We start from the raw sequence: 14551 nt of genomic DNA, 5'->3' as shown, positions 1-14551 counted from the left end.
CATGGCATCACACGGAAACCGCAAATCCTCGCTTTCCTCTAATATTACCAGAATTTATCATCTCATTCTATAATGAGTAGGTCGGCCAAAGGTGCATCGATTGGACCAGGAAACACAACCCCGCACACCCGCATTTCTGCAGCAGCCCCGAGCTGTACCATCTCAAAGTGAACCGCTTGGCTTCCGTGACAGGCATTTATTAGGTTCAAGTCGGAACCAGCTCATGCCTTCGCATCACGTGACTGCATTAAATAGGCCGTGCCCCCAAGCAGCAGGCCCCGACCACACCCATAGCGTGGCATGGTTCTACAAAAAAGACAGCTGTTGATTTAAATGTCATGTATTTATCCTAAAAATAGATACACGGGAGAGCCACTCTGGATCGTAGGGTCTCATTTGGTAGGGTCTCATTTGGTAGGGTCTCATTTGGTAGGGTCTCATTTGGTAGGGTCTCATTTGGTGTGATCTCATTTGGTAGGGTCTCATTTGGTATGATTGCGTCTTGGCTACAGCGGACTATCACAAAATCGCTAGGTAGGTGACGAAAAAACATATGATGATGTAGATGAACATGGTACTGTTTCTGGCAGAACACAGTGCTGGGAATTGGTCGAATGGCTAGAAAAGACACAAAGAGTTGGGTGTGCTTTTTAGCACGCGAGCATCTTTCGCAGCCACAAACGCGGCACGTGACTTAAGCGAAAGGACCGTCCATAGTGGGGAGCCGGCACACGAGCCTATTTTATTGTCTGGAGTTGGCATTTTTTATTGTCTGGAGTTGGCAATACTTCAGAAGATAACTACTGGTACTGCGACTTTTTTCTCTTGGCAATACAAGGAAAGTCGATTTCGGCTGGTGTTATCAATGGATGGAGAAAATGGCATATATTGGAAAGAGGCCTTGCTACTGTACGCCTCAGCCAAACCCAAATTCGGCCACAAGTATTAGCATGGTTCCACATAAAAGCCATCGGCAAATAAATTTAACGCCACTTTTTAAAAACGTGGAAAATCGCCTGGAATTGTTTTTGGCTTGATCCAGTGTCGCCAGAATCCAGCCACTAGTTACGGAGATGATGTAATAAATCAATCATGGTGACGCACTTCGGCAACTGCTGGCATTTGAGAATTCAGCATCGGAACATCGTCAGACTTCAGCACCGAAATACCTGAGATTTCAGAACCAAAACATTTGACAATTCAGTACCAAAACATTTGAGATTCCAGCATCAAAACATTTGAGAACTCAGCACCGGATCACCTCCCAAACTGGCAGTCGCATTGATCGCGGGGTATCTTTCAGAACACGGCAAGAGTATACTGGCCCGAAAGCAAAAGCACATGATACTTTTTTCAAACCCTCTAGATACGCGAGGCGTCAGTGGAAGGAAAACTCGGAATCAAAGAAAGACCCAGAAAAATCCGGGATTCGTCATACTTCAAGGACCCAGATCAGTACGTGGGCCTGAAGGAAACAACCCGTCCTGCACACAGTCCGCGCCGTGCCCCACCAAGACGAAATTGCCAGCTAGATCACATAAACGGCAATGCTGCACAAGGCTAAAGGCAGCCGTATCGGGAACCCAAATGGCGCCGAAAACCAAAGGGCACGCCAAAATGGCGTGAAATCCGTGCCTCCCAGCAGGCCCCGCCACCAAACACTCGTGCGCTCGTGTCACGTGACCACGCCCCAGCAACCAGCCTTCAGCCGGGCTCGCAAGGCCACACCTCGATTAACAACATCTCTTTTTCTTCCACATCTCCACCACAAATCATGAAAATCTACTACATCGGCATATTGAAAATCGGCGACAAGGCCATCGAGTTGTCTTCGGCCAGCGATCTCTCGCAGTTCTCGTTTTTCGAGCGCTCGTCCGTGGCTCAATTCATGACCTTTTTCTCTGAGACCGTGTCACAAAGAACACCCGCCGGCCAAAGGCAAAGTATCGAGGAGGGCAACTATGTAGGTCACACATACACACGTTCGGAAGGCTTGTCGTGCGTGGTGATCACGGACAAGGAGTATCCCGTCAGGCCGGCATACACGCTCATCAACAAGATCTTGGAGGAGTACTTATCTTTGCACCCGGCGAGCCAGTGGAATGCCGTAACCGAGCCCAGTGCCTCCTTGCAATATGATCAGTTGGCTGTGTACTTGAAAAAGTATCAGGACCCGAGCCAGGCGGACTCCATCATGAAGGTGCAGCAGGAGTTGGACGAAACCAAGATTGTGTTGCACAAGACGATAGAAAGCGTGTTGCAGAGGGGCGAGAAGCTCGACTCCTTGGTGGACAAGTCTGAGGCGTTGTCGCTGTCATCGCGCATGTTTTACAAGCAGGCGAAGAAGACCAACTCCTGTTGTGTCATTGTGTAGACGAAGGCGACAGTCTAGCCTCGTGGGTGAGCCGAAGGGTTTTGGGCAACGGCACAGTTTATACGCGGAGCGTACCACTTAATATAATACTCTTTTGAGGCGTGTCTGTCCAGTCATTCGGTCGTGCACTCGTGTCTATAATAGTAAGTACGTGTTGTCTGTTTTTGTTTCAAGGCCGCGCAAAACCCCGCCAGATATATCAAATACCCGGCCAGCGGCCGCTTCCTGTCAGTCTGCTTGCGTGCGCACGGGCTTACGCCTTGGAGAGCTTCACTGCCTCAAACGCCTTGAGCAACTTTCTGCGCGCGCCCAACGCCTTCACGCCCAAGTCCTCCAAGTCCCCGTCCGTCAACTCCACCAAATCCGCCCAGTACATGTCCTTAAGGTAGTCGGTGTACTTATGCAAGCGCAACAACTTCAACCACGCAGGGATATTGTTCAACAACTCCTGGTTCACGATTTCCGCGGGCATGGATGAGTTGTTGGACACGGGCGTCGATGGCGCGGACAGCTTCGGTTTGACAGGGAACTCAGGCTCCTTCTTGCCGGGCTTGGCCGCACCGGGTACAGCGGCCATCGCCGCCACGGAGTACTTCTGTGTGTTTGCAGGCACGGAGGACGAGTTGTTCTGTCTGTTGAGCGATTCCTCGTACGCCGCCGCGGTGTGACCGCGGCTGGGGCCCGCATGCTGGAACACCTTGCGGTTAAAGTCCAAAGCTACGCGAGAATTGATCGTCGCGAGTGCCCCGAGCTTGTGCGCAGCCGATTGATCGAAACCCTCATCCGCAGTGCTCGGGACATGCTGTTGTCCGTGGCCATACGAGTGCGGCAGGTGGGATGCGGCCGCGAGCTGCAAAAAGCTGGTCTTTTCGTACAAATGCGAGGTGGGCGAGCGCGTGCGCTCGCCATGGTGTGTCTGCGGCTGGCCCGGGTGTGTCTGCGGCTGGCCCGGGTGTGTCTGCGGCTGGCCCGGGGTCACTCTGTTGTGCAACGATGGGTCCGCCAGCTTGGGCCGCTGCACCTTGCTATCGGCAAACAAGTGGCTGTGGAACTTCGAGTTGGCCTTGGGCTTTGGCTGCAAAAGAGACGCCTGCTGGTTCTCGGCGGCAGAGGCCGCCTGGGCTCTGGGAGCGTCGCTGAAGGACAAGGAGTCCATGTCGGCGACAAAGTCCGCCAGGTATTGCGAGTAGGCGTCAGGCTTTCCAAACACCGCGGGTGGCTGCATGCCCAGGGACAAGTGGTTGTGCAAGCGGGACTTCATTGTGAGCAAAATGTCGAAGGGTAGGTTGTTGCACCAGTAGTCGAGCATGGTCATGATCTCCAGCGGGCTCAAGTTCTCGATCCAGCTCGTGTGCGCCAACATGTCCAGGTAAAAGTGGCCGGGCTGCAGCGGCTGCATACGCAGGAAGGGCTGGCCCAGCAGTCGCGGCAAGATCGACGAGAAATCGTTCACGGACTGCGGCCTGCTTGGCAACGTGCCGAGCAGCGATGCAAACCCAGCGTTCTTGCTCATGAGCAATGCCTGGAGCCCGGGCCCGCCATGAGCAGGCCCGCCCGAGGGGTCCCGCATCAACGGTTCCTGCAACGGGTTGTGGCTGCCCATGTGGGGTTGGCCGTTGAGGTGGGCGTGGTTGTTCATTGCGTACGGCGAGCTTGCTGAGGGAGCCAAGAGGCTTGGCCCGCCGGACAACACGCGGCCCGCCCGGGGGCCATTTCCAGAGCCAGGCCCACTGGCCACAGAGCCCGGGGGACTCGTCGACGCGCTGGCGGAGTTGCCGTTAGACAGGGCCAGCGAAGCGTGGGCAGACGGCGGCTCGCTCACGGCCTCGTGTGCCGAGGACGTCTCCGGGGCGGCCTCGGTCTCGTTGGAGTAGCTCAAATCCAAGTCCAAGTCGGCCTTGAGAGCCTCGAACTCCTGTTGCAAGTTGTAGCCGACGCTTTGATTCCGTTGCACGTGGTAGTTCTCAGGCATGCCCGTAGAACCGGAAAAAGCAACGTTGGCAGCCTGGGTCTCCACAGGCAGCGGCGAAAAGATGATCAGTCTGGCGGAAAACTTCTCGCCCATGTAGTCCGCACCTGCGTCCATGGCGAAGTTCCTCAAAAGAAACGATGAGTGCGGGGGGAGCGGTCCTCGGTCGGGTTGTCTCGGATCCACGCTAGTGTTCACTTTGTGACCACGCTTGGATTGTCTCTCTTTTTTTTTTTTGCTGGCGACGCAGATCAATATCCCTAGTTTCCAGAATCAAGGATATTTCGGTGCCTGGCGATTATAGGCAGTTGCGCTTTTTCGTTGGGCCTCACTATTCCAGCAGTGCCTGAAAATGTCTCGGCGTCTAAAATGTCGTATGCCACAGAGCCAAAAAAAAAGTAATGTTTGTTTTCACGCACCAAGCAACAGAGCCGCTGGGATATGTTAGATTAAGCAAGAATACTCAGCCTATAGAGGAGCCCGGATCAGCAGTGGCGGAACAATCAATGTCCTTTCACCTAATTCTGGGGATAGATGGCAGGAAGAAAAAGGTGAGAAAAACGGGCACTGATGCGCACCGCGCCAGGTGCCGGCGCGACCGTCACGTGACACCGGTCATGGCGATGCGCTGGGAAACACACTTCATGTGCAGGATTACGCCGATGCGGTGCGCGGGATGGGTGTCTAGTTTTTCGCCGGATGGTGCGGATGGGGTACGGGTTAGGGTTTTATGTTTCCGATATAGTAGGTCGAGGACGTAAATCAGATTTACACGATTCGATGCAGGGCACCCGAATCAACATGATCTGTATGGACATTTTTGATTTCCTGTGATTTCATAGGGATTTCTGATCTGCTATGGTTTTGGTGGCCCGCTTTGCTTTATCTCGGTATGTTGGCACTCCAGTGACAATTATTTGTCTGGCTCCACAAGCTTTATTGCACGCGGAGCGGCCAAAACAATAAATGGGCACGTATGAATTTCTGAGCTTTGCCAATTGAACTCTACTTTATGCAAGGAACTGGAGCTAGTTCAATAAAGTGTTATTTTTGTCATAGTGACAGCGGCTCGCTGCCCGAGGTTTAGCTGTTAAGGGGCAGCAGGATTGATGGTATTAATTAATGAATGTGTTTTCGAAACTTAGTTGTATACTGTGAAAAGACAAGAAGAATTTTAAACAAATGTCGTTCTTTGCGGGGCAGCAGAGTTTCGGGTGTTCTGGCTTTTGTTATTTTTTACCCATAGTTTCAGTAGTTTAGTTCTGGCTCTTGTTGAGGGACCACGTAAACGTGCATGGACAGATTGAAACTGTTTATACAGAATCATAAGAATTCACCCCACGTAACAAATTCAAAGCAGAAAGTTCATCTTTGGACTGCGATTGATGTTTCATCGGTAAGTTGAGGTCTGGAGCCTAGGTCTCGTCTCTCATTATGACATGTTTTAAGCTGATCAGAGATGAATGATTTGGACGGCATGTATGTGGAAAGAAAGCTATATTCTAGCCACTTTTGAATATCGATGAAAGCTATTAAGGTTGTTCAAAAATTTCCCACTCCGTTCGTTTTGTTTTCTCTATTGTAGCTCTATGATTACGGCAGTATTTCAGTCATTACTCCCTCAATCTTCTGGGAATTGATGTCGGAGTCTTGACTTGATGTTTCGCAGTATCATAAGATTATACAGACGTGTGTTACGGTTTGATTGATTTCGATTGCATGAAACAAAAGCGCTCATCTAGGTCTCTTTGTTCTGTCCAGTTTGAAAAGCACCGAGAAAAGCATTCCGGGTCTATCTAATGCACCCATAGAAATTCACGCCATGAAGGACTCTAGTATCCCTGTGAGCCGCGTATTTATTCGTCACCTTTGAGAATCACTCTCTCTGTCGGGAATCTCATAATTGAACATCCACGATCTGCTATAGTTGCCACATTCTCATCCACAGAAAATAGCTATACAGTAAATACTCGCCTCTCACCCGAAAAAACTGAGTGCTTTACCCAGGGCTATGTCTATACGATATGCAATACGCACCAATAACAAGCCTTGATCTATTAATATATATAAAAACGACACCACGGTGCCAATGCAAAGTTAGACACGCAAACCCTTGAAGTGTGCCTTGGTTATGATATGTAAAAATTCAAAATGCAATTGGGAGAGAGCCAAATCCTGACTGCTGCACTTTAGTTTTCTAAGCGCTGCTGCCCTCGGCCCTGATCTCCTCTGCCCTGTCTAACCAGAACTGCTTGTTCTCCTCCATAATCTCCGATGTGTATTGCAAGCCAGGGAAGTGCTCCGCTATACTCCTGAACAAGCCCTCGGCAAAAGTCTGGATGAAGAAAATCTGGCCCTTGTGTATGCCAGGGTAGGTCTCAAGTATGTCATCCAAAGAATAGGGTAACTGCGGGTATACCGCGTCCGCGACTTTTGTAGGGTCGTTCTGGACGGCCCGCTCGAGAACCTCCACTTCCGAGAACTCATGTGAAAGTACCAGCGCCCACTGTGACGACACACGGAGTGGCCGAGTGACATTGGAGATATCGGCGCATTTGATGAGCAAGGAGCAGATCAATTTGACTTTGTCGCTGGTCTGCTCGGCCGAACTGAGCTCCAACATCTTGAGCTTGCTGACGTACTCGAAGTGCTCGGCCATGTCGGTGGCAAGAATGCTGTTGATAATGAGATCCTTGAGTGCGAGCGACTCGTTGGGCTGGGGACTAGACTCTGCGGCCAAGAGACTCGGCCAGTTGATGTTGAGGATCTTATTAACAAAAACAGATGCGTGAAACAGTTCCAAGACCGAGCGGTCGCCAAAGAGCTGCGAAGTTGGCGACGCGTGTTTGATCATGTATGCGTTGGTCACACCAGGGTGGCCCACGTCGTGGCCCAATGCGGCAATCATGAGACCAAGGCTTTGCAAGGAATTTAAAAGGGGCACAGGCGCGTTTCCAGAAGCGGCCTTCACAGCCGATTCGGACACAGATGCAGGCCGGGCCACGAGTTCCGGAGATGCATAGGTCTTGGTTTCTGGCAACTGGAATTCGGACCCCAGGGCCCGCGGGTCGAGCTCGAGCTGCTCGAACTCGGGCAAGCACTTGAGCCGAATTAGAAAGTGGAAGCACGCCTGGAGCACGTCCACCGCGTGGCGGAAGTTGTGGAACGAGTTGCCGCTTTTGTAGGTGTCCCTGACCATGAACACCATGGCCAAAAGTTCGTTGGGCGTGGGGATTTCAAGGCCGGGGAAGTCGAGATGGGGGAAGGTGGAGGCAGAATGGCTGACATGCCCGTGCACGTGACCTAGCGCATAAGCCAACATCAAATACACGCAATACACCAAGTCGTCGTAAGAAAGCTCGTGTGCCGGAAACGACCAGTGGCCCACGATGTGGCAGAGCTGGCGGCGCCGGGTCTCAGAATGACTCTGCAACAACAGCGAGAAGTCAATGGACCGCAACACCACGTTCTTGAGCGCCTCCACATGCTGCTGGGTGGCACATGACATGTTGGCGTGGTGGTGCACGAGGAACGACATTGTGGCCACGATCTCTGATATCTGAACTTGTTCGCCGGAGGCCTTAGCTGCGTATACGTCGTTGATGTTAGTGCCGGTACCAGTCCACGTAGCGACACGAGAAATACGGTTTTTCAAGAGGCCTTCGATTTTGGTGATGGCCTTGTTGAGCTCGGAAACAGCTGCTTCACGACGCATATCGTCCGTAGACACTACGATCAAGTTCATGTGGCTGAAGAAGTACCGAAGAAGAAGCGCGCGATCGACAAACGGAAGCGAATCTAGTTCGGAGAATGTCAGTGATTGAGGCGATGCAGAGAATGGCGCTGCCACATGCAACACTACCACTGTGACGTTGTTGACGTCGTGCTCGTCGTTGGCTCTTTTGAAGAACGTTTTGAGCAAAGGAGCCAAAGCGGTGAGGTGCCTTGTTTTGGAGGCACGGATCACGTGCGGCGCATGGTACGTGTGTTCCGGCGACACGTAAAAGACCTCGGCCATGGCAGAGTGTGTGGGGTGGATCTGGGTGGGCTCAAAGACGAGGCTTGACGACAGTGGATCCAGAAATTTGAAGGTCAGGGGTCAGCAGACACAAGGACTGATATGCTAGGTCAGAGATCCTGGGGCAGATGTTCGATCACTTACGGTCCCTTTAACTAGCGTATGAAGGTCCGGCAACGATCAACAGTATTGAACCGATCCTTAAATCCGAATGTCGTGAAATCCGAAGGATATAAAGTCACAAGGAGTGGAAATGGAGCTATGTCCCGAAAATCTTTGCGTCGAGAGCCAAGGAGCAAGCTGTCTGGCGGCTATGGCGTCGGCGGTTCAGTATAGGACGGTCCACAGATAGAAAGCTCACAAATGCACCTTCTATACAGAAGATTAGCGGCTGGGTTTTGTCTCTTCAAAACCGGGCTCACGTGGTCGATGGTTAATGCTGTTTGTACAAACACGTGATGGACCGTGTCCTGCTTGCCAATGGGTTTTAATTACCCACACTCGGTAGATATCAGTGTTCAACAAAGAACAAAGAAATAAATAACACAAGCACGGTCGTGTGGCCAGAAAAAGTCCTACTCCTTTTTTAGGGGGGAGTTCCAACCAAGACGAAGGCTCAGAGATCGGCTCAAATATCTGTGGGGACAATAGACTGCTGAATAAAGGGGAACGACCACCAATCTCTCAGACTCTGCTGGCACGTGATTAGCGCCCAATCGGTTGTTGTTTTTGTTCCCCGCTTGGTAAGGAAAAGCACAAACAAGCTAAAAAGAAAGACGACGAAAGTTGGCGGTGCCTTGTTTGAGAGCAAAAAAGACTTGTTCCGGCAACTGCAGATCGAGCCGGCTGACTGCCTCTTCGCTGGAGCGCAAAAACACATTGCGCCCTGCACACAGACGACGGGAAAAAGCAATTCACGACGCTTGCTCGGGTATTTCTTTTTTGGCGTGCCGAACCCCAGGCCGTGGTCACGTGGGCAGGCTGCTTTCGTTTTCATAGAGTGCCTGAAACATAATAAAGCAGCAAAGTGGAAATCACTAAGTTGGCCCGCCGGAAAACGGCTGGCGGGACTGCAAATCGGCTTTGAATTTTCCCGTGTATTTGTGGGATATTAGGGGCACTCCAGCATGTGTTTGCTCATGGGGCTGAGGTCTAAACCGTCTTATCAATAGAGTTGTTTTGGTTTTCTGGGCCTCTCTCTATCTAAGTTGCTAACTTTCGTGTTTCTCGGGTTTTTTTCTTGTTTGTCTTCTACAATTAGGGGATGGTTTCGACTCGCCCAATCAGTTCGCGTGTTTTGTGGTAACAAGTTTTTGCCCAGTTGACTCTGTTCATTGTTCGACTTGGCCGAACAATACAAGGTCCATGAGAAGCCCGGCCTCAAACAATGCAAGCATGCGGGCCGCGATCTGCTTGACGGGTAAATTCTCGGCATTGCTCGAAAGCTGGTCATAATCTTTTTCACGTTCCCCCGACTTTTCAATCTCTGTAGCTTGGACCACCGAGAAATAGAAAAATGCATCACTCCAGAATTCGTCCGAATTCGGATTTTAGGACCACCTGGTGGGGGAGTGTTTTTTTTCCTCTGATTCTCCACACGGGCTGGAGACGGAGATTCCCCGCGCTATACTTAATTGAACTGACACTTATCGCGAATGCAGAGCCCACTTCCATCCAGTCCTTTTTTTTTTTTTCCTGAGATCTCCTGCTTTACCTCTTCGGCAGCTTCTTCCATATGGGCTATTTACGGCTTCGTTGCATGAATTTACCCTTGTGGAGAAGAAGCCTTACAGAGGCACCCAGAGCCCCGGGTCTAGATTCGATCATCTATTGCGGACAATAGTTGTGTTTGTTCTCTGCAAAGCCCCCGGTCCAGTTCACTCGTAGTATATGATATCAGAACTTAATTGGGGTGGGGCCGCTGATGCAGAACGTGCTCTATCACAATTACAGTATGTGCGCTGTGTAATCTATGTGGAATTGACCCACTGTAATCTTGGCAACTGGGATCCGCGGAAATAAAATCAAAGGAAAACACCCACTCGAGTTTAGTTTGGATTATTGTGCCAAAAAGACGAGATAGTACGTGTCATAGAAAAGCGCACATGTGTATCAATTCTCAAAAGCATGGAATCTTTTCTCATTGCTGAAGTGCAAATGAGCAAAAAAATGCAAAATTGGCGTTACTCTGCCTCCCCGCCGGTCAAAAGTACCCGGCCCAGAAATAGACTGCACTGGCGTTTTTTAGAAATTAGGCAATTTGCAATGGCTAGAATGCTGTTTGGACCGAAAGCTTAACTCTCACCCAAGCAATTAATAAGGTTTCACCGTTGTGACTTGGATCGCCAGCTTCAAGAAGGCCATCATAGGCGAATCAGCATGTGCGCTCGTCGTAAGCTCTCGCAAATTGAATGTACTTGGTCCGTGGAAAGTCGCAAGATATTGACCGGGAGTCCTGCCTTCACCTGCCAGGAATACGGCACGGGTATCCATATGATCTTCCCAATAAAGTTTGGTAAAGATTTGGCTCAAGAAATCTCTCCATCAGAGCCAAATAAGCTCTTGAGGTGGTCTCACCTTTTGCGCCGTTTCTGCAAGAAAGGCTTGGCACACTATATCTTAGGCTCAAGCTCCAAGACCCAGTGTCTCTGCTTCAGTTTTCCAGCCTTGCGTTGAAACCAGCTTTTGAATTAGTCAAGTAATCAAGTAGACGGCCGAGTCTTCTTTGTCAACGCTCTAGCGAGGAGAAGCTAGTCTTTTCTTCTTCTCGCTATCTATCGTGAACCCACCTTTGGTACTGACAACAACGCATAGCAGAGCAACGGGTGGAACTGGCCAAGTCGCTAAGCTCGCGTAGAATGAGGGCCGGTTTACAGAGACTTCGTTGAAGATTGCCGCTGATTAGAAGCCCGGCCTTTGAAGGGCTTCTAATACCTCGCGAGAGAGCCTTTTTGGAGTTTTGAGGGTTTCACCAAGACAACGGTCCATCCATCTCGCCTTTAGTTTGAAGCCAGTTCTTGAATGAATGAGAGGGAGGATGCCGACTGCAACATGCACATGTAGGATCCGCGGAGATACTGGTATGATTGAGTGATGACATGGACAATGGGAACAGGGTGAAAGGCCCATCGCAATTGCTGCAGCATACGCACGGATTAGCCAGGTGGAAGAATGGACCGTACGAGGAATAGTGGGAGTATCATCATTCCCGAGATCAGAACACAGTTCGAATGTCAAATGTCAAGCATGGGCACTGCAGAGACATTGCCTGTCGGATCGAAACGTCCTGAATTTCAACCAGACACGCAAGATGAAATTGCGCCTGATTCGGCAGGAGAGCTATTGTCAGCGCATTATGGATACCCCGGATCCGCACAGTGCCGGTTTCATCCCAAAGAACAGAGCGGGACCACTGGTGATGTGAGATGTGCAGGCGCGGCTCAGAAGTCTTGGTTCGTCCGGGGACAGCTTCTCAGATTGAATGCCAGGCTCCTTCAGTGCCAGCTTTGTTTTTCAGTTTGAATCTTCCGAATATGACAGCCAAGGATGTTTGATATTCCTCGGAAGCTTCTTCAGCTGGTCTGTCGGGTTCACCGCTTTGGGTATTTGTTCGGTTAATCTCTCGGGTTGGGCTCTTCGGATGTTCATTGAGATCACCTGGATGCATTTCTTTGCATATTCTTTGATTCGCCCACCATGATATTCTCCTGGATCCGTCTGTTGGATGCGTCTTTCAGAGTCACCATTCGCAACAGCCCCCAAGACCCTTGAGCCAGATTCGCCCTTGCGCCCGTCAGACTCATTTCTCAGTTCACCTCTCAGACCAGTCTTTCCCAAAGGGCTCTCTGGGATTCACCCAGCAGACCATCTCCAAGAGTGGTTCCAGAATGGCACCCCCTTCCGATCCCCAAGCCCCCCTCTGGTGAGTCTAGCAACCGACACTTCCAAAGACTGCGGGGGTTAGCCATGCTTCCAGAGTTTCTGCAATCTTCTCATGCCCCATCACCTCAGTGCATGTCTTCAGTTTTCCCTCTCCCAAACAGCCCGTTCCTTCAACAGCCCGTTCCTTCAACACGTCATTCCTTCAACACCCCCTTCTCTCAATCACCCCATTTCTTCAACACCCCTTCCACCACCCAAACCTATCCTCCCTCAGGGCCGCCCACGGCCATGTACGCCGCGAGCAAAAGCGCCGCCAGCGCCAGCGCCACCATCAAGTACCGCACGCGGCGCTGGCGCACGCGGAGGTCGTACGCCTCAAAGCGCCGCGACACAAGCTCCAAAACCGCAATCTTGTCCGCCACGTGCGTGTCCAACAATTGCCTGCTGCTGGCCATCTTGGTCTTGGCCGCATCCACACGCGCCGCCAAGCCGGCCAAGAGCCCGCGCAACTTGGCCACCTTGGCCATGCTGCGCCGCGTCTGCTCGTGGTACACGGTCTTGGCGTCCGCGACGGTTTTGCCCAACTGGGCGGAGATTTCATCGACCCGCGCCTGCATGCCTTGCAAGTGCTGCTGAAGCTCCCAGAGCTGCTGCTGGCCGCTGGGCACGGGCTCGGCAAACCGCGGCGTCGGCTCGAGCGAGGCGACGCCGTGGGCCAACATGGCGCTGGCCTGGCCAAGCTCATATTCCACGTGCCGGCTGTCGATGTTGAGGAGCAAGTCCACACAGCCGGTCGGGGCCAAGGCTCCGTCATCAAAGGGCCGGAGGGCCATGGCGCTAGCGCTGGCGGCACTGCCTGTTTGGGGCATGGCCGTGCCCCGATTTCCACTGACGCGTAGCGGCACGTCGTGGGGGTAATCTGCCAGGCGGGGGTCGGGCAACGGGCCGCCAAACACCGCACGGGGCGGCGTGATCTTGGCGTCCATTTTGTAGAACTGCTCCACCAAGCGTTTTTGCATCAGCACGTTGTCGGTGGCGGGGCTGGCTGCTGGGTCGGCGCCGCTTCGGGGGTATTCGTGTGAGCCATTGCTGGAAGCGGTGCCTGTATCTTTTACCAAGTCGGCTGAACCTTTTGAGTTGGCGGAAGCATTTCTCAAGTCGGCTGAAGCATTTCTAAGGCCAGCTGTATCTTTTCTCAGGTCTCCTGAACCATGTCTCAAGTCAGTTGTATCTTTTCTCAAGTCTCCTAAACCTTTTGCGAAGTCGGCTGAAACATTTCTAAGGTCAGCTGTAGTTTCTAAGTCGGCTGAACGATTTCTCAAGTCACCTGTATCTTTTCGCAAGTCACCTGAATTACGTCTCAGATCACCTGAACGATGTCTCAAGTCACCTGAACCCTTTCCAAACTCAGCTGAGTCTTTTCTCAACCCAGCTGACGCTTTCCTCCAGTCAACCGGATCCTTTCTCAAGTGGCCCGAACCGTTTCTCAAGTAACCCGAACCGTTTCTCAAATGACCCGATTCATTCCCCAGCTCATCTGCGTCACTCTTGGCCCCCACGCTGCCATGCCGCAGATGCCCGTTTCGTGCCAATTGTGGCGAGCTGCCGGGCGTCCGATTAAGCCCGGGTCGTCGAAGAGGTGTGCTGCTACTCAAAGAATCCGTGCTCCTGCTTCCCGTGGCCGTTGCCGGCCGGGCCTGTATCCTGTCTTTCGACCCGGGCGTTTTCGGACCTGCCAGAAAACTGCCATGTCGCGTTGTTGCCGCCGGCGTCCGCGGCCCCGAGTTGTGTCTGTTCATGGTGGCTGGACGGACGCAAGAAGCTGCCGGTAGTGTGGCGATTTCTATATCTAGAGCAGGCCTCTGGGTCTGCAATTAGCACCAGTATACAAACACCGGCTATGTACGTATTTATGTGGCGTGGCGCTTCCAGTGCACACGGCCTAGTATATGACTGACGGAAATGGGGTTCATGATCTGTCAGGCATGGACTGTGCGCGCGGATCCGGGGAAGAACCAGTTGACATGTTGATTTCGCAGTGTTTATTTTGGATTGATTTTGGATTAATTTTGGATTAATTCTGGATTGATTATGTATTGATTATGTATTGATTATGTATTGATTATGTGTTGATTATGTGTTGATTATGTGTTGATTATGTATTGATTATGTATTGATGATGTATTGATGATGTATTGATGATGTATTGATGATGTATTGATCTTGTATTGATTTTGTATTGATTTTGTATCGATTATTGGCTATGTATCGATTATGTATTGATGATGTATTGATTGATGTATTGATG

The 14551-nt window shown here is 51.4% G+C and overlaps 4 protein-coding genes across 4 annotated transcripts; 1 reads left to right on the top strand and 3 right to left on the bottom strand.

Moving 5' to 3' along the window:
* Positions 1 to 1774: 1774 nt before the first annotated feature.
* On the top strand, positions 1775 to 2374 carry YKT6 (palmitoyltransferase; the record flags this gene model as incomplete). Its single annotated transcript, XM_018857709.1, has 1 exon — positions 1775 to 2374. The coding sequence occupies one exon, from the start codon at positions 1775 to 1777 to the stop codon at positions 2372 to 2374; it is 600 nt and encodes a 199-aa protein (XP_018711210.1).
* A 253-nt stretch (positions 2375 to 2627) lies between these two features.
* Positions 2628 to 4870, bottom strand: METBIDRAFT_71879 (uncharacterized protein; the record flags this gene model as incomplete). Its single annotated transcript, XM_018858400.1, has 2 exons — positions 4135 to 4870; positions 2628 to 3969 (listed from the first exon to the last, which is right to left on the bottom strand). The coding sequence occupies exons 1-2, from the start codon at positions 4458 to 4460 to the stop codon at positions 2628 to 2630; spliced, it is 1668 nt and encodes a 555-aa protein (XP_018711209.1). The 5' UTR covers positions 4461 to 4870.
* Positions 4871 to 6540: 1670 nt separating this feature from the next.
* On the bottom strand, positions 6541 to 8361 carry PDE2 (3',5'-cyclic-nucleotide phosphodiesterase; the record flags this gene model as incomplete). Its single annotated transcript, XM_018857759.1, has 1 exon — positions 6541 to 8361. The coding sequence occupies one exon, from the start codon at positions 8359 to 8361 to the stop codon at positions 6541 to 6543; it is 1821 nt and encodes a 606-aa protein (XP_018711208.1).
* Positions 8362 to 12503: 4142 nt separating this feature from the next.
* On the bottom strand, positions 12504 to 14042 carry METBIDRAFT_12644 (uncharacterized protein; the record flags this gene model as incomplete). The annotated part of the gene is made up of 1 exon (XM_018854249.1): positions 12504 to 14042. One exon carries the CDS (start codon positions 14040 to 14042, stop codon positions 12504 to 12506), a length of 1539 nt encoding a protein of 512 aa, XP_018711207.1.
* Between the last annotated feature and the right edge of the window lie 509 nt (positions 14043 to 14551).

Source organism: Metschnikowia bicuspidata (genome assembly GCF_001664035.1).
Source record: "Metschnikowia bicuspidata var. bicuspidata NRRL YB-4993 chromosome Unknown METBIscaffold_4, whole genome shotgun sequence".
Classification (NCBI taxonomy): Eukaryota; Fungi; Ascomycota; class Pichiomycetes; order Serinales; family Metschnikowiaceae; genus Metschnikowia; species Metschnikowia bicuspidata.
The sequence above is the reverse complement of the archived record's forward strand: the minus strand, read 5'-3'. Positions and strand labels throughout refer to the sequence as shown.